The sequence below is a fragment of the Erinaceus europaeus genome, chromosome 1 (assembly GCF_950295315.1).
Source record: "Erinaceus europaeus chromosome 1, mEriEur2.1, whole genome shotgun sequence".
Classification (NCBI taxonomy): domain Eukaryota; kingdom Metazoa; phylum Chordata; class Mammalia; order Eulipotyphla; family Erinaceidae; genus Erinaceus; species Erinaceus europaeus.
In genome coordinates this window covers 74579441-74599056 of record NC_080162.1, presented here as the reverse complement: position 1 = coordinate 74599056, position 19616 = coordinate 74579441, and the positions used below count along the sequence as shown (strand labels likewise).

At 43.1% G+C, this 19616-nt stretch overlaps 1 protein-coding gene across 8 annotated transcripts in view; it reads right to left on the bottom strand.

Annotated features, from left to right (window-relative positions):
• HM13 (histocompatibility minor 13) overlaps positions 1-19410 on the bottom strand; it is a 50809-nt gene extending 31399 nt beyond the window's left edge. For 3 of the 8 annotated variants that reach the window (XR_009549039.1, XM_060188183.1, XM_060188209.1), the window contains exons 1-4: positions 19103-19408; positions 8741-8839; positions 8254-8382; positions 3224-3306 (exon numbers count right to left, since the gene is read on the bottom strand). Coding sequence is in view for 6 of the 8 variants with exons in the window: in XM_060188183.1 (XP_060044166.1) it covers positions 3224-3306; positions 8254-8382; positions 8741-8839; positions 19103-19285 (494 nt within the window). In the remaining 2 variants the exon portion in view is untranslated. Of the gene's footprint in view, positions 1-3223; positions 3307-8253; positions 8383-8740; positions 8840-19102 lie in introns of all 8 variants that reach the window. The other 5 variants (XR_009549040.1, XM_007523054.3, XM_060188215.1 and 2 more) reach the window with 4 other exon arrangements.
• Positions 19411-19616: the final 206 nt, after the last annotated feature.

The window sequence follows — 19616 nt, the reverse complement described above, 5'->3', positions numbered from 1 at the left end:
AAAATTCGATTTGACAAAAAAGTAAATAATTCGGGAGTTGGGCAGTAGCGCAACAGGCTAAGCACAGGTGGTGCAAAGCTCAAGGACTAGCTTAAGGATCCCAGTTCGAGCTCCCATCTCCCCACCTGCAGGGGAGTCGCTTCACAGGTGGTGAAGCAGGTCTGCAAGTGTCTGTCTTTCTCTTCCCCTCTGTCTTCCCCTCCTCTCTCCATTTCTCTGTCCTATTCAACAACGATGACAACAATAACTACAACAATAAAACAAGGACAAAATAAATAAATATTTAAAAAGTAAACAATTCTTAGAATCAATTCTCTAAATAACATGGTAAGAATGTGCCTTCCCTCCTCTTTTCACTAAAAGTATTAATTTTTATAAATCGTATTTAGTTATTTTTCATGGTATTTTTATAGTAATAGTTTAGCCCACCCCAGTTATTGCATGGGACCCATATCAAGTTTTTGAGATTAGCTATGATCGATACTATATGGGGAGAATCCCTTCTGTCAATAGTCATTATTTTTATGAGGTTTAATTTTCCCAGGTCAAATGCCGTGTTTGATATTTTATCAAGAAAATAATTTAGATTTTAGTCACTAACAAATTCTACCATGTGTACTTTTAGTCTGTTGTTAGTTCTATCTTGGCTAATACATGAGGAATTTGGGATAGTGTTCCTCAGTTATGAATCTAAAAGAGAAAAAGTGTCTTTGATGTTAAAATGATTCAAATATCTTGTTAAAAATATCTTCCTTGAGCAACTGGATAGAAATCTTTTGTAGGGTTGCTGAGGTAAAATGAAAGTCACTCAGCACAAGGCCTAACATTAGCTTAAAATTTATCGGTTCTTTTACTCAGCTGTGGTGGAACTATCAGGAGGACTGGGGAGCTCAGTCCTTTTTTTTATTTTTTAAATTTTTATTGCCATGAAGGTTATTGCTAGGGCTTGATGATGGCACTATGAACCCACCAATCCTGGTGGCCATTTTTTTTTTTTTTTTGTCTCCAGGATTATCACTGGGGTTTGGTGCCTGCAATACGAATCCACTGTTCCTGGAAGCTATTTTTTTCCCCTTTTGTTGCCCTTGTTGTTTATCATCGTCGTTATTATTATTGTTGTTGTCATTGCTGTCATTGTTGTTGGATAGGACAGAGAGAAATTGAGAAGAGGGGAAGACAAGAGAGGGGGAGAGAAAGATACCTGCAGACCTGCTTCACATCTTGTGAAGCGACTCACCTGCAGGTGGGGAGCTGGGGGCTTGAACTGGGATCCTTTTGCCAGCCCCTGCACTTTGCGCCACGTGCACTTAACCCGATGCGCTACCGCCTGACTCCCAACCTGGTGGCCATTTATTCCTTTCCCTTCCTTTCTTTCAATTTTATTTAATACGGCAGAGAGAAATTGAGAGGGAGGAAGAGATGGAGAAGAAAAGAAAGACACCTGCAGACCTGCTTCACCACCTGTACATGGCAATGTGTGCACTCAACTGGGTGCACCAATGCCTGGCCCCTCGGGCCTTTCTTAAGTAATGGATAAAGTGAGCTATAGTCGGGGGATCCTAACTGTAGGGGGGAAATGGGGAAAAGCACCTAGAAGTGATTGTCCTCTGCTCTGAGTCTATCAGGAAAGGAGAGGTCTGTCCTTTGAGAAAGGGCAACTGGGATCACAACCAGCATGTTAGGCTCAAGTCTTCATTTTATGTTTGAAGTGTAGCAGTAATTGAATACACTGAAGTAAGTTTAAAAAAAAAAAAAAGGATATTCAAGTCGCAGCTGTGTGACCTTGGGTCAACCATGTGACTTATCTGTGGCTAGTGTCCTCTAGTTGCAGCACAGACAGGCTCTCTTGATTCCTCTTATGCCTTCACAAGGATGTACTTGTAGTATTTCCATTTTCTAGGTAAAGAAAATGATGTTCATGGAATTTGGGAAAAAGCTGGCAGAGCCAGGCCTTGGTTCCAGGGCTTCTTGAGTCTATATCCTTGACTACAACACTGACCTGCTAGTGAGAGAGGAATGAGGCCAAACTAACTATGGCATTCAATGTCTTTTGTGAGAAGATCCTGCTTTCTCTCTAGCTTTCTCTTTGACTACTCTGGAGATCTGGACCACACCCTCAAAGTACACCTTGCAGTTCCTGGCCTCTCCCTTCTTTATGCCTCTTTCTAGGTTTTCTGCCTTTCAAAGCTGAGTTCAAGTTTCATTCCTTCCTTCTGGAACTTTCTCTGGTCTGCTGGTCACCTCATGATCTATCATTGGTTCTTAGCCTGAGGCCACTGCGAGAGGCCAGTGGCAAACATGTTGAGATGGTTTTGTAGTCACAGCTGAGGGGTAGGACGGGGGCACGCAGGGGTAGGGATGCCAAATATTTACAACACGAGAAGTGACATGCCCAAAAGGCCAACAACAGCCCTAAGGATCACTGGCCTAGATTGTTGACCTTTAACCTCATGAATTAACATAGGATGTGACAATCTGAGCAGTGTCTGTGGGAAAAGGCAACACTCTAGAGACATACAGGTGTGTCTGGATTTAAGTCTTGGCTGTGCTGCTTACCAGCTGTGTGATCACAGAGAATTCTTAGCTTCCTGGAGCTCCAGTTTTCAAAAGCAACACAGGATTACAAGCAAAAGTTAACTTTATAAGATTACCTGACAGGCTACATTGGTAAGCATAATGACAATAGTCAACAGTTCTTTAACTGTACCAGAAAATTTCCACATAACTAATGAGGAAAGCATTATTTCCCTCCACATTCAGGTGAGGAGGCTGAAGCTAGAAAGATTAAATAACTTGTACAAAGTTGTAGAACTACTAAGTAGCAGATCCTGGGATTTAAAGTCATATTATCAAATTTCAGAGTCTGCAAGTCAAACTTTTCATTCTGTTGTTTGTAAGATCATGTTTGGGGAACTCAACTTAGTGTTTGGTACAGTAGGCTGTAACACTTTGTAGGGGGTCCCTGGTATTTCTCATTTTAGTACTGTGAAAACACATTACTGTCCACAAACAACTTACACTCTTTGTAAGGAAACTGTGGCCCAGAGAGGTTATGGTTCTCATTCTAGGACACTCACAGTGTAACTTGGGGGAAAATTCCCCTAGGTTTTATAGCCAGGATTCAAACCTGGCTCTGAATGACACCAAAGGTCATGTTTTCATCCAAGACCCTCTACTGGCTTCTGAGAAAGCTGCTTCAAATGTTGCAGAGATGCCTTCTGACCTGATGGTGTGGGACAGGGCCAGGATTCCCAGCACGAAGAAATACATGGACAGCAAAAGGTTGATGTACTCCTGGGAGAATATCTGAGGCAGAAAGAGAAAAGAAAGTTAGGGCTACAAGTGGTTATGAAGAAACCAGTCCCCCACTAACTGTCTCATCAGGCAGTTAGTTTCACCTCTCTAAAGTTGGGGAATGGTATCAGGAAGAATCTCAGGTAGTACTAGGGGCCTTCCAATTTCTGTGGCAATGGGGAAAAATGGGAAAGAACCTGAAACTCCCAGTGCTTCTCTCAAAGGGCTCTATAGGTTTGCAGTTGAGTGTTCAATTATTTGAAAACAGGCACTATTATGCTGATGCCCAGAATCCTGTATGGGAATCGTGGGGACTGGAGTCTGAAGTTTGGAGTCCCAAGAATGTCTTCTAAACCTTCAAACACACTCTTCCAAGTTTCCTTCTCCCTGCTCCAAGCTTCCTACAGTGGGCACCAAGGCTTGATGCATGCTACTTCTAAGTCTTCTGCACCTGCTTCATCCTCCACATCATGTCCTTCTAGATGGCTTCATCCACAGTCATAGCTGGAAGTTCTAACAGCTCTGATAGCTCTTTTATGGGCTTAGGTGAAATTGAGAAAAATTCTTTGATAGTATTCCAAAGCCAGCTGTCACAAGTTGGTAATTCTGGACTTTGGGGAAAGATATGACATACTGCTCAATGTCTGCTGCACTGTCTTTGGTGAATTTGTCACTGTGATAGTCTCTAACTAGGAGAGAATGATATACTGCTGTGTGGGGCATGGGGACAGGGCTGCAGTCAAGCTGGGTTGTATAAACTGTGTAAGCCTCTGCCCAGGCATCACTTAATGTCTCTCCAGTGTCCCTCTGCTCTCAAAAGTTCAAGGCTCACACCATAACCCAACCTCTTAGGCACTTATCGTGACCACAAGCAGATCTCCTCAGCTAGAGCTTCTGCCATACTTGTTCTTACTGTACTTGTAGTGACCACACTGGTTCTTCAGAAGCATCTTGTTTATTCTCTCATAGCTAGTCTGTGCAATACCCTCTGCTGCTTGGATGTTCTCCTGCTATTACCTACACCATCTCTACATCTTCAGCTCTTTGTGCCAAAGCTTTCTGTGATATGACCACCCCCTTGTTAATTCAGTTCATATTTACTCAGTATTGACTATGGAACATCATGCTTGCCAGTGGGGAGATACCCAGAAGTAAGGCAGAAAAGTTCCTGCCATTGCTGAGTTCAAGTGCTAGTGGGAGAGAAATAATCTCAAGGGAAATAAACATGTAGATGTTGTCAGGGAATGGTGGGTGCCAAGAAGAAAAGGAAAGCAGGGCAAGGAGTAAAAAGGAAGAGCTGGTATTTTAGACAGGTGGCCAGGGAAAGGCTCTTGCCAAGAGGATACTTACTCCACTTTGTAGTAGGCCCCTCACTGAAGTGAGCAACTCTCTTAATGGAGTAAGTAGCTGTAAGGATATCTGAAGCAGAGGGAAGCACAAGTGCAAAGGTCCTGAGGTGAGTATGTGCTTGTGTGTGCACGGGATAGTCAAGTAAAGGGAGTAAAATGTGTGCTTTCAAGTAGCTGAGAATAGGAAGGTGAGAGGGAGACAGAGCCATGGTGCCCTGAAAAGGACTTGAGATTCATCTGGGTGAGACAGGCTGGTATTGGCAGGCTGAGTGCAAGGCTGTGATGTAATCTGATGGTCTGAGAGGATCTCTCTGCTGTGGTGTGGGAGTAAGACTTCACAGGCCAAAGTCAAAGTTGCATGCCTGGTGAGGAGGGTACTGCATAAACCAATTCATTGAAGGGGGGGCTTTTGGGAAGAGAAGTGCAGAAGTCAGATTATAGATTTGTTCTGGAATTAGTGCTACAGGATGTGCTGAGGGTTGAAGGGCAAGAGCGAAGAAAAGGATGGCCTTTGGGGTGTTTGGCTGAGCAGCAAAGTGGTAGGCAGGTCTGAGATGGGGGCCTTGGGCAGGAGCAAGGGTTCATATGAGGTGGGGTCTTCTGCTTTCCCAGCACTATAGACTTTGCCTTCAGAGCACTTGCTAGGACTCTAATTTTCCAGTTGGCTATGGGATTATCTAGTTGGCATCTGTTCTCCATTTAACAGGATGATCTTTGAGGGCAGAGAAGTATCAGCTGGTTTTCTTACTATAGTATCTCTAGCATAGGACCAGGCACACAGTAATCAATTTTTTGTAGAATGGTTCAATGATTAAGTCAGAATACTAAAAGAAAGAGCTATGGTCATATTTCATAGGCATATGGATTATGTTTGGCTGGTAAAGACACAGTGTATCTCTCACAGTGTTTTTTCACTGTGGGCCTTGGAAAAATTTCTCTCTGGTTGTACTTTTGAGGTTCTGGGGATCAGGAATTGTGCAACAAGTTTCACTTTCCTCTGTGCTTTGACTGCTAGAGAATCAGAGTCACAACTGTGTCAGAAGCACTTGCGGCAAAAGTACAAATCTTTTATAGCATGGGTTGTGGGGATGGCCCTTGCTCCAGTGTCTTTTGGTGTATGTTACTTTGTTTTCTGTATGCTGTTGACTTTAATTTTTACAAGCAGCTTTAAAGCAATCTGTTTTGTATGAGGTGGGAGAAAGTAAGCTTCATGATTTTGAGAAATGTTATAAACTTCAGTGCCTCAACCAAGAAAGGAGGAACGGGGTCAAATAAGAATTATTTTCAAGTAAATCAATCAACTTGTTCTCAAGTCTGGAATTCAGGAGGTGTCTGGTAGTTGTGCTGCCAGATAGTTGCCTATCAGAAATCTAATGTGGTCATTCTAGAGAAGGTGGAGAGTTATGCTCTGTGTACTCTGGCCCAAGGCATGACTTGCCTGGAGAGGTTAGACTGAGCATGTAGTACTTTAAATAAGAATATTCACTCTGCTGCCAGAAATTCTTTTTTGGAGGAACTAGCCCAAGAAAGCTAAGTACTAAAGACACCAGATAATCTAGAGGCAGGGACCTGGGTACGTATTACTGGCATTTAACACAGATGAGACCTGAAAAACATTTGCTAAACAAAAAGTCAGAGGCCACGAGCTGACATACAGAGATGCAGACATTTCAAAAGTATACAGAACAGGAAACAAGAACAGAGGGAGTCATAGGGCACAGTTCTATTCATGAAAACTAGACTCTCACTGATACACCAATACCATACATTTTGTTAGGAGACATACACAGTGAAGGACATAAATCAAATGCAGTATGGCAGGTGCCTCTGGTGGCAGGGAAATGAAGGTGAGAATGGAGGTGAGCATTTTGTGACGGGAGAAAAAAAAGGGGGGGACTGGGAGGGATCAATGATGGTGTGCTATGAATCAAAGCATTTGATAAAATTCAACACTACTTGAATCCAGGAAAAAAAAGGCGGGGGAAAAAAATCAGTGACATGTAATGTTATATGAGAATGAAACTCAAAATGACCTTTTCATTTTAAAGTGAGGGGAATTCTGCAAGTCAATGTTGTCTATCTACCTGTGGGGATATTCTCAAACTATTAAAAAGTAGTTCAGACCTATTAGTAAGGGAGTGACAATACAGGGAATGGGTGTGAAAAAACACATTTTTTTTTTAACTCACTCACAAACTGGCAAAAATAAAAGAAGTTGCTCTCCAATGCTGGTGAGAGCACAAGGAAGCCAGCATACTTATAACTGCTAGAAGTGTACACTGGTTGTAGTCTTTGGCACTATCTATCCAAATAACAACAAGTGGAGGTGCTATATTCCTGTTGCAAATATATTTGGAAATAGATGGGCACAGCAAGACATGAGCAAAATCATTTTTATGGTTATTCTATGATACCTGGCATTAATACCTTTCAGGGGCACATACCTAAACAGAAGCATGGGTAGTTAAGAGGCCGGGTTGACCGTGTTGATACAAAATACCTCCATGGTAAGAGCAGTATGTTCTATGTGACCTAGGCAGCACAGTGGACAAAATATTGGGTTCTCAGGCATGAGATCCTGAGTTCAATCTCTGGCATTCACACACACTCACTCTCATTCTCTCTCTCTTTTGCACCTTCCCTTATATTGAAAGACTTCTTAACATATATTGTATATTCATTTTTTTAAATGCTCTTTTTTTTTTTTTTTTAAGATTTACTAATTAACTGATGAAAGAGAGAGGGGGAGAGAACTAGAGCATCTTTTTGGTACATTTGATGCTAGGGAACTTGAAACAGATGCCTATCCACTGCACCACCTCTTGGGTCACTGCATATGTATTCTTAAAACGTAAATTAAGTCATCCATGGGGCCTGAGGAAAGTTACACAGTGGTTGTGCAACAGCCTTCCAAGATGAAGGTCCCAAAGATCTCACATTCAGTCACTGGCACCATCACAAAGCAAAGCTGAGAAGTGCTCTGGTGTGAGTCTCTCATTGAATAAGGAAACACATTTTTACTTTTTTTTTTTTTTTTTAGGATTTTATTTATTTATTAATGAGAAAGACAGGAGGAGAGAGAAAAAACCAGACATCACTCGGGCACATGTGCTGCCGGGGACCGAACTCAAGACCTCATGCTTGAGAGTCCAAAGCTTTATCACTGTACCACCTCCCGGACCACACATTTTTACTTTTTTAAAAGAACTTAAAAAGTTACCCTGCAGGCATCTTCAATGACCAGGAAAAAAAGAAGGACTTGTGATGTAGTATTAAAAAACAAAAAGGCAAAATGCATCTATACTATGATTATAATGACATTAAAAATGTTAACTAGGAAAGAAGATATGCTATACGTTAAGAGTAATTATCTATAATTTTCTCTCTTGGTATTTCTTCCTTTCTTCAAGTTTCCTGCATATATTACTTTCATAATCAGAAAATAGCACTGTTTTATTAGAAAAAAAGTTTGAAGAGATTGTACAGTAATATGAGAAAATGCTTATGATATTATTAATGTGAAGTGAAAAAAGCAGCTACAGAAGTGAATACATCACGTGGTCACAGCTATGGAGAAACCATGCACAGGGAAGAACGTGGAAGGACACACCTCAAAAGGGAATCTGTGATTGTCTCTGGTTGTGGGGTTTTGGATGGCTGCTGTTTTTCCCTTTTTACTTTTCTGTGTTTTCCAGGTTTTCAACACTGAGCCTGTGTAACTTTTATTGGGAAAATAAACCTCGATAAATTAAAAAAAAAAAAAAAGCAGCAATTAGTATGGTAGAGGTAGGTCTGAGACATAAGCTATACCCCATCCCAACATAAACAATATAATGATAATAAATGATATCATGAAAATATGGTAACAAAACACAAAAGCAAGCTGCCCAGAGGGAACAAAATAAAGACTGGTAAGAACAAGCCCCAAACACCAATGGTGCTTGTTACTGAGTACTAAAGGTGAATCATTACTTTTTCCTGCTCTTTATTCTCTGTAAGTGAACATGCGTGTCTCCTCTGATGGGAAAAAGAAAAACAAAACAAAACAAAACAAAATAATTTAAACTGAATGACACAATAAATGGCAAAGGACTTACTTTGAAAAAGAGGTAGAGCCCCAAGAGTGTGCAGCTGGCGATGATAGGGAAGCGGGCAGCATCCCGGCTGGTGATTGTCTCAGGCATGTCTGATGGGTTCTAGAGGAGAGAAGAAAAAGTATCTACTGAGCAGAGGGTGTGCTTCCGGCTCCCAAGGGCTGGTAAGGATTTGAGGCTCTATTAGCCTATTCAGCTCCTTTCTATTCCCATTCTCTGCTCCAGTTCAACTAGGTGCTTCAGGTTTCCACACTTTCCTGACTGAAGACTTTTTTTAAAAAAAATATTTACTTGATAAGACAGAGAGAAATTTAAAGGGGAAGGGGAGACAGAGAGGGAGAGACATCTACAAGACTGCTTCACCACTTATGAAGCTTTTCTCCTGCAGGTGGGGACCAAGGGCTTGAACTTGGATCTTTATGCATGGTAATGTGTGTGCTCAACTGGGTGTGACACCACCCAGCCCTCCTTTTATATGATTCTTAGTAGATATTCTAAGTGGAAATAAATTGACAATAAACAAAATTGACAATGGCTAAAGCTGCAGATGGGAAGACACTAACTTCAAGTAGAAGTAAATCTTGACAAAATTTGAAGAAAATTTTTGGGAAAACAGAATCTGGTAAGAGTAAAAACCATGATTAAATTTACAATGGCAGATGCTAGAGTTGGCATGAATGTGATCTGGGTAAAAAGTTGAAGGAAGATAAATATTTACATGAGAGAGAACTGAATGGAGCCATAATAATTTCAGTGTTATAAAAATGGGGAAAAAAATCAAATCTGGAGTAATACTGCAACACAGAAATTAAACTGGCTTTACAGAATGTTGAGAGACTTCCTAATAGTAGTGCAATTCATGTTCAAGGGGACTGGAGACAGCTTACCTGATTAAGCATGCACCTTACCAGGTATAAGATATTGGCTTTAGCCCAAGCACCACCTGGAGGACAGTACCAGGGGGAGCTCCATGGATGGTAGAATGGTGCTTTGATCCTATACCCCTTCTGTATCTCTTCCTCCCCAAAACAAAAAAGAATGAAAAAAAATTGCCTAGGGGAGACAGCTCAGTGGTAGCATTCTGCATGCATGAGATCCTGGGTTCATTCTCTAGCATTGTGAAAAAAAAAACAAAAAACAAGTTAAAACAAGTTAATGAGGCTGTCACTGCCAGGAAAATCTCTCAGTTTTCAACGACTTAGCAAATGTCACTGGCATGAAAGCTTTTCAGATTTCCTCACTGGGATAAGTCTACTTCTCAACTGCAATTCCCACTATATTTTATTTATAGGTCTAGTTAATGCTCATGCTACTGTGAAATTCTCTCCACTAATCACAGGCTCATCACAGATCACAGTGAACGGGAATGCCACTGTTGCTATGTCTATTTTTTCTTTTTTCCTTTTTTTTTTTTTTGCCTCCAGGGTTATTGCTGAGGCTCGGTGCCTGCACTACAAATCCACTGCTCCTGGAAGTTATTTATTTATTTTTTCCATTTTGTTGCCCTTGTTGTTGTTATTGTTGTTACTGATGTTGTTGTTATTGGATAGGACAGAGAGAAATTGAGAGAGGAGAGGAGAGAAGATAGAGAGGGGAAGAGAAAGACGTACACTTGCAGACCTGCTTCACTGCTTGTGAAGCGACCCCACAGCAGGTGGAGAGCTAGGGGCTCAAACTGGGATCCTTATGCCAGTCCTTGCGCTTTGCGCCATGTGTGCTTAACCTGCTGCACTACTGCCCGACCCCCAACTATGTCTATTTTTTAAACATGACATTAATACCCCTGGGATATAGAAAAAAGAGTCATGGTCTGCATCAGTCTTACAAATATTTTGGCTCACAGCTGTTTTTTTAAAAAAATATTTTTATTTCTTTATTATGGATAGAGACAGAGAGAAATTGAGAGGTGTGAGGGAGATGGAGACAGAGAGACACCTGCAGCCCTGTTTCACCACTTAGGAAGCTTTCCCCCTGCAGGTGGGGACCATGGGTTTAATCTAGAACCTTGTGCACTATAATGTGCACACTTAACCAGGTGCTCCACCACCTGGCCCACAGCTGCCTTTTAAAAAGCAACAGGACAGGGCACTGGGAAATATGTCTTACACGTACAAGGTATGTACATCTTACATTCACAAGGCTTTGGTTTGATCCCTGGCACCAGATAAAATAGTACCAGATAAAATAGTGAAGCAGTGTTTTGGTCTCTCTCACAAATAACTAACCATTTTCCTTTTTTTGACAAAAGGTGAAAGACAAAGTGAGGGAGAGAAAAGAAAGATATCTGTAGCACTATCCCATCCCATATGAAGCTTCCCTCTGCAGATAGGTATTGGGCGTGTAAACCCAGGTCCCTGCCCATAATAATGTGTGCTCTACAGGGTGTGCCACTACCCAGCTGCCTCTCACATCCTAGCAAAAAGAGAAAGAAAGGGGAAAAAAAGCCACCAAGAACACAGGCAATTCTGGTGGCAAAAAACCCCCCAACTCAAAACAAAATAGAACATTACAAATGCTGGAGTAGTGCTCTGGCCTTTCCCTCAATAAAAACTAAAACTAACAGGACAAAACATACTAAGGGGCAAGCTGCCCAGAGGGGTTGATTTTGGTTCAGGAAGGTAGACTGCAGAAGGGGAAGGAGATAGGGCCAGGGCAGCAGGCCCATGGGATTGACTAGGAGAAGAAGTGAGGAACAGGGAGGAATATGCATCATCATCTTTTTTTTTTTTTTTTTTTTTAATCAGAGCACCGTTCAGCTCTGGCTTATGGTGGTGGTGGTGGGGGGAATTGAACCTCGGACTTTGGAGCCTCAGGCACGAGAGTCTGTTTGTATAACCATTATGCTATCTACCCTCCACCCAGCACCATCATTTTGAGTATAAACTGGCCCAGTCATTTGGGTAGGGTAATTTGGCAGGCAGGTATATCAAATTGCAATCTGCACATGCTAAAGATACCTAAGATTCACAGAACAGGAACTACAAGTGGCTCTGATCACTAGGAACAATGTCTAACTTCACTCAATATGGTTTTTTTTTTTGCAGAAAGCACTTATGGCAGTGCATGTCAAAGCATAAAAAACACTTATCTTTTGACCAAACAATTCCACTTCTGAGAATTTCTCCTATGACACAATCCACATATATACAAAATGACGCATATAATGTAAATCCAAAGTCTTACTGCTTGCTGGGTGACTATGGCATTATCATTTGCTTTCTGAGCCTCAGTTTACTCATCTGTCACGCAGAATGACAATAATTAGATTTACTTATGTCTAAGTAGCTTGTTTCTGCCTTTGGCACCAGTATCCGTGGAATTTGGGTAAATTCCTTACCCTCGCTGTATACTTTCATGAATTCAACCTACTTCATGTGTATCACGGGCACAAAAATAGATGAGACAGTCACAGACAGTTAAGTCAAGGCCTTGGTATGTAAAAAGAACAACAAAACAATGACATCTGGCAAATGATGACACACTTACTGATTTAACACAAGATATGAGAGCTACATAGTTGAGCGAGGGCTCTGATATCAGGACTGACTGCCAGCTCTGCAATACTGGGAACGTCATTTCCTCATTCAGAGTCTCAGTCTCCTCAGCCCTAAATTCTGAATTGTCAGGACCGTATAGTTTTTTAAAAAAAATATTTATTTATATATTCCCTTTTGTTGCCCTTGTTGTTTTATTGTTGTAGTTATTATTATTGTTGTTACTGATGTCGTTGTTGTTGGACAGGGCTGAGAGAAATGGAGAGAGGAGGGGAAGACAGAGAGGGGGAGAGAAAGAGAGACACCTGCAGACCTGCTTCACCACCTGTGAAGCGACTCCCCTGCAGGTGGGGAGATGGGGGCTCGAACCGGGATCCTTACGCCGGTCCTTGCGCTTCGTGGACTCTATAGTTTTACATAGGAAATACTTATGTGTTGTACTTTGAGTACTTTACTAAGCTCCATACACAAACTTTTATTATGAACATGGGAATCATGAGAATGCAGACAGGACACTTCTGAAGGGAAGCAGGAGTAGCAGTTGGATAGAGAAGAGGTCACTTAGGTCTTAAGCAGAAGGTCTGGTAAATAGCAGAAGCTAAACACTGAGGAGTTTGCTCTGTGTATAAAGGAAGGAAGGAAGGAAGGAGGTAGAGGAACCTGTAGGTGCAGAGCCCTTAGGTGTGAAAGTATACATGGCTTCCTTCATCTACAAACCAGAATTATGGTTCCTTTCAATTCAGTTCAGTTTCCTGTGAGGGAAGAGGCTTAACACACACCAAGTTGGCCAGGTGCTCTACAATACAGAGGGATCTCATTTACTCTGGGGTGACTGTTATGTTGCAATGGTGAGTAAGAATGGAGTCTTGAAATCTGCCTAACATTAACAGAAATAAGAATAACACCAACTGAGAACTTCCTAGGCACTGTGCACTATTCTAGTCACTTTACATGATTTCATGCAAAAAAATACCCCCCACACCCCGCCACACACACACACACACACACACACACACACACACACACACACACACACACTTACCCACCCAGGTAATTTTAGTAGCTCTATTTTACAGATGAGGCAAATGAGCCTCAGGACTCTAATTGAAGCAATCTAGTGTCAGAGCACAAACTCTACTTGGCCACTGTTCCCTAGATAACTCCTATCTGTCCTTCCTAGACATTTCTGTTGTAAAGTTGTGATAAAATGCCCAGGAAGCCTGGAGGCAAAAAAAGTTAAGCTTTGCGGTTATAAAAATACTAAGTTGTTAGAATTTTTTTTACCAATTCAATTTGGAATTTTTTTTTTAAAGCCAGATGCTCTTATGCAAATGCAGTAGCTCCTGAAACACACAACGTAATTAGAGTCTGGGGGTGGGGGGAGAGTTGACACAAATAGCAGAAATAAATTTAGTTTCCAGCGATATTCTAAATGTTCAGTTATCAGGGTAGAAGCAAAAGCAGTGAGGGAAGGCAGATGCCCAGCTTCTAGTCATTGGCGCAGCTCGAGCTCTGGGGACTCTGCTTCCAGGCCATGCCCTAGAAATGATCCTCAATTTGTGGACTACTCATTCTATATCTCCAAAAAAACCACCTCAGGGTCTCCTCCTTACTCCCAATTTGCTTACTCCTCTTTCCACAATCTGCTTCCTAACTTCAACCAATTCCTAGTCTCAGCCCTTTGACCCCCACTACAGCAAGGTGAAAAACTACCTCACTAGCTCCCTCACCATTTCCCTGCCTACCACCCACCTTGCCAGTTCTTCCTGATGCTTGGACCAGATCGGATCACAAATCTGCCTTCAGAGTCGGGATTATTGCTGATGGGAAGATACACTGAAACAGCCTCTATGGTGGGTAATTTGGTAAAAATTCACCTAAATCAAATATGCATATAACCATTGAGGCAGCTAATATATTTTAAAGAATTTATCCTTTAGATACAAACAAATATGAAATAACAAATGTATACAGTCTAATTTTAGCATTTCTTAAGTCATTAAAAAAGATTTATTATCATGAGAGAGAAGGGGAAAGAGAGAGAACCAGAGTGGAGCTGGGAGGTGGCGCACCTAGTAGAGCATGCATGTTATAGCACACAAGGATCTGGGTTCAAGGTCTGAGCCCCAACTGCAGGGGGACGCGTCCTAAGCAACACTGTTGGTGTCTCTCTTTTTCTTTTTCTCCACCTCAATTTCTGTCTCTAACCAAAGTAAACAAATAAATATAAAAGTACATAAAAAAAATGAGGGGAGAGCAGAGCATCATTCTGACACATGTGATGTCAAGGATCAAATTTGGGACCTCATGACTATAAGTCCAATGCTCTAGTCACTGTGCTACCTCCTGGATCACTCAGAAAAAAAAAAAAAAAAGCAAAAGATCTAAATTACCAGATGACTTGAAATCAGACATTCTCACATTTTAGTACACACCAGAATCACCATACTCGTGAAAATAATGTTGAGTCCATGTGTTTCTGGTTCTGAACATGCACTTCTTTTTTCTTTTTTTTAATTGCCACTAGGGTTATCGCTGGTGCTTGGTGCCAGCACTACAAATGCATCCTTCAAGGCTGCCATTTTTTCCTTTCTATTTTACTTGACATGACATCGAGAAATTGAGAGGGGAGTGGGGAATAGAGAGGAAGAAAGAAAGAGACAGCTGCAGATCTGCTTCACCACTTGTGAAGCACCTCCTCTGTAAGTGGGGAGTGGGGGGCTCAAACCTGCTTCCTTGCACATATTGATATGTGATCTTAACTGAGTGCGCCACTGCCCTGCCCCGACCATGCATTTCTAACAAGTTCCCAGGTATTCCTGATGTGGCAAGTGTGTAATAATTATGAAGATGAAATGCGGGGCTGCCTTCAAGAACCTTAAGACTTCCTGATTATCTTTTGTCACCACATCTAAGCCCCTGTACTGGGGTCATGTCACATGATTCACCACCTTCCAGAACTCAGATGTGGTCCCATGCCTCTTTCTCTTCCTGTTCTTCCTGCTGAATCTCATGCATCCAAGCAAAGACAATGCTTCTTTCACTAGAAGGTGCATCAGAATCCAATTTAGTTGTTTGGCTACACATCTGTCTTTCCTTGGTGAGGGCGAGGCTTGGCCTCCATTGTCCTGGCACCCCTAGGACCCAGTCCAAGGTCTGGCACCGAGCAGGAGTCCTAAAAGTTGGTTGGGGAGGTCCTCTGAGTTATAGGTCAAGGGTTTGTGAAGTATCTTAATATGCAGCTATAACTCGGGTTGGGCTTTACTCCTTTCTAGAATGGCAGATCTCTGACAGGGATGGACATTGCTTAAAGATTGCTTCTGACACACACCTACGTGTTTCACCTTTTTTTCCCATGCTTTCATTTTTTAAATAAATTTAAAAAAAAAAATTTATTTAAAAAAGGAGACATTAACAAAACCGTAGGATAAAAGGGGTACAACTCCACACAATTCCCACCACCAGATCTCCATATCCCATCCCCTCCCGACAGCTTTCCTATTCTTTATCCCTCTGGGAGTATGGACTCAAGGTCATTGTGGGATGCAGAAGGTGGAAGGTCTGGCTTCTGTAATTGCTTCTCTGCTGAACATGGGCGTCGACTGGTCAGTCCATACTCCCAGTCTCCCATGCTTTCACGATTGACCCTGCCTGTTATAACAGATAGCTGGGTCCTAGGGAGAATTCTGTTCTCACTCATCTCCTGTCAGTTAGCTTTATGGTTCTTACATTGGTGGGAAATCAAAACTCCTGAATGCTCCTTCCACCCCCAACTTTATTTATTCTCTCCATGCTAATTATCAGGGAAATAGGGTAGAAAAAAAGTAGTTGTGAAACTCAGGAGATACTGCCAAGCCCCCTTAAATAAACCTTTAAATTAAGAAAAAAAGAAGAAAAAGAAAAAAGGAGTCATTCAGTCTGTTCTTTTCCTAGGCAAAAATGTTTCCTGTGTGGGGGGGTCTAGAGGTACTTGTGTAAAGGAGAGTCCTGTACTAGGAACTAGGGTCACCTGATTCTGTCTCTACTTGGCAGTGATAAGGAGAAACCATTCCTTTGACCCTCGGTTTCTTTCTCTGTATAGTAGGGGCGGTAAAACTGATATACTCAATTGCTATGAGAATCAAAGAGGGTAAAGGTTTTCTACGTTTTTAGATCATCCTGGCTATTGGAGGTGGTAAGGGGTCAGACTACTTGCCATTTCATGCAGTTTTCTGACCTCCCTGGTCTTCAAGAGATGTTTGGAGGTACTTAGAGGCAACAGTGGATACAAAGCTTCCTTTCTCCATCCTGTTTTTTTTTTGTCTCCTGGGTTATCATTGGGGCTTGGTGCCTGCACCATGAATCCACTGCTCCTGGAGGCTATTTTTTCTCTTTTGTTGCCTTTGTTATTATTGATGTTATTATTATTGCTGTTGTTTTTTATTGTCATTGTTGTTGGATAGAACATAGAGAAATCGAGAGAGACAGGGAAGACAGAGAGGGGGAGAGAAAGATAGACACCTGCAAACCTGCTTCACTACCTGAGAAGCAAACCCCCCCCCCGCTGCAGGTGGGGAACCAGGGGCTTGAACCAGTTTCCTTATGCTGGTCTGTGAGCTTTGCGCCATGTGCACTTAATGTGCTGCGCTACCGCATGGTGGCTCCCTCCATCCTCTTTGTTCCAGCTGTGCTGGGTCTTCCACCATCTCCTGAGCTAACTCCTCCTCTGCTTGCTTGGTTTCCCCTGCCTAGAATGTTTCCTCCAAACTGAAATTTTACTTCTACATCAAGGCTCAGGCCTACATGTCTTCCTGCTCTGCCACAAGTGTGCAGTATCTTTCTCCCTAAACCCCTCTGCACTATTTGTATTATAATATCAGATTTGGCTATTTCTGTCACTCAGACTAACTTCTCAGTGAAAGGACTCTGACCCACTTACCTTTGTAGTATACCTTCACCCTGGTAATAGTGAAAGTCTTGGCAATTTTATTGCCTGAAGGTATTTTAAATTTTTTTAAAAAATTTTTTTATCCAAAGCACATCTCAGCTCTGCTACTGGTAGTGTTGGGGATCAAGAGTGAGAGACTTCCTGTATGAACATACCATGCACTACTGTTGCATTATCTCCCTGGCCCTGGAAGGCATTTTGTTGTTGTTTGAAGAGACTAATGAGCAATATACAGAAGGCACCAAGGAGAATTACTGACAGTTTTGGGGGTGTGTCAGATCAAGCTGTCCAGCCTTATACCATGTTGCCCTCCACATCCTCGACCTTATCTCTCTGCACTATGTGTCATGAAAAAGATGGCAGGGTGGTTTATAGCCACCTGGACTCTACTTACAATAGGCAGAACAGAAAAGCAATGGGGCCACCAAAGTCCTGTCTAACTACTTCCCTTTGTGTCTGACCATAGAGATCCAGCGGCTTTTCTGATTTTGGGGAAGAAAGGTGGCAGTCCTCAGCCAGTGCTCAAGTTGGGTAATGTTTTGAGAACTGAGCAGTTTCAAAAGTGGTTTCCTTGTGGGTCTGTACTCATTTAGTACGAAGCTTCCACTGTTCTGGTGGGAGACCAGCAGCAGCAAGGAGCTGCAGATCAGGAGACCGTGAAAGATGTTAGAAAAGTCCAAGCAGAGAGTTATGCAAACGACTTTCATGCCTAAGGCTTTGATGTCCCCTCTGGTGAAATTCCCAGTACTGCCACAAACTAGAGATGAGCAATACTCTGGTGAAAGGGGGGAAAAAAAAGTTAAGGCCTGGGAGGCGGCACAGTGTAAGAGCTTTGGACTTGCAAATGTGAGTTTGATCCTTAGCACCACATATGCAAGAGTGCTGTTCTAGCCTTTCTCTCATGAAATAAATCTAAAAAGAAAAAGAAGGAGATGAGCAGTAGTAGAAGTTAGTTAGAAGTAGTTAGTGCAATGGCCAAGAGGACTTATTATAGGAAAAAAAGGGTACGTGTCAGGAAAGCAGGAGATGGAAAGTGTTGGGTGTTCTCTAAGGTAGCCAAATGGAACAGATGTTCAGAAGGCCAGGGATGAACTTAACCAAGTCACAGTTCAGTAGGCAGGCCCAATTAAGTGAAGGGATGATTTCAGCGAGTAAAGGGAGAAAAAATACTTTGAGGAGGACTGGGGTACAACCAGAACAGTCTGGACTCAGACTAGAACAGGTTCAGGCAGACTAGTAGTCAGGCAGAGGAAGCCAGCGAAATCAAGATCAGTGCCAGGTTAAAAAGAGAGGCGTCAAGGTGCCAGGTTTCAAGGAGCTGGCTAGTTAATTTCAGGAAGTGATGCACAAAACTGGAGATTAACTTTCTTGCAGGCAGGGGCAAGGGCTTGACCCAGGGGATATGGGAGAGGGCACTGTGGGTCACTGATTACAATTAGAAAGGCAACAGTCTACGGATGGGACCAGATCTTGGAATTTTGTCTTGGGGTGGAGGTGAGAAATGACTTGGGATTTTACCATTCAGATGTTCAGGCTCAGATAAGGTGACTGTCCCAGATGGAATATGAGGTAAGAGGCAAAGAGGGAGGAACTGGTATGGTTGGGTCCAGTAGGCTCAGAACAATTAGTGTACGAATTGCCCTGTGAGGGTCTGCTAAGTAGTGTTCCCAAGAGGATGCAGAGAGGAAGGGATGCATCAGAGTTCAACTGAGTGGGGGGTCGAAACCTAATTGAGGAAGCTGTCAATAGCAAGGTTAGTGTCCAAATCCCGGGGCATCTAGGGCCTGCCCCGGGGCGTGGAGTCCAGGTGGGGAGTGGGTGGAGATCAGTGATGGGAAGGGTCGACAGCCCGGGAGAGAAGGTGTCCCGCCTAGTGCGGGCGGGAGTTGTCATGTCAGCAGTGTCCTGAGAAGCGGTGGGCGCCGGGTTCGGGCGCTGACCTACCTTGCCGCGGGCGCAGCGCACGGAGCGCAGGGCGCCGAAGAAGATGGGCAGCAGCGCCATGAGCAGGAGGCTGCCGTAGGCCAGCGCGATGCCCTCAGGCGTGGAAGGCGGCCGCGTAGTGCCATTGGCTGGTCCGCCTGTCTCCGCGCTGGCGTTATGCGGATCGCTGAGGGCCGAGTCCATGGTGAGGCTGAGCTCGGGATCCGACTCCAGCTCTGGCAGCTGCTGCAGCGACGCAGAAGCAAAGACAGGCGCAGCCGGGAAAGCCACGTTCCCCTAAAGAAATAGGAAGTGACGTGCCTCCCTGGTCGACCCGCGCCGCGTACACATGCGCGTTCCAGGCTCCCCGCCCGCGCGCCCTCTAGCGAAGGCGGAGGACCAAGCAGTAGGTTGCTAAGCAACTAGTTAATCAGAGAAAGCACTGGAGCACTGCAGTGGTCTGGGGACCAGTTCCCTGGCAGATGACCTCCTCGATTACAGGCTATCCCATTCCCCACAGATACTCATCCTAATA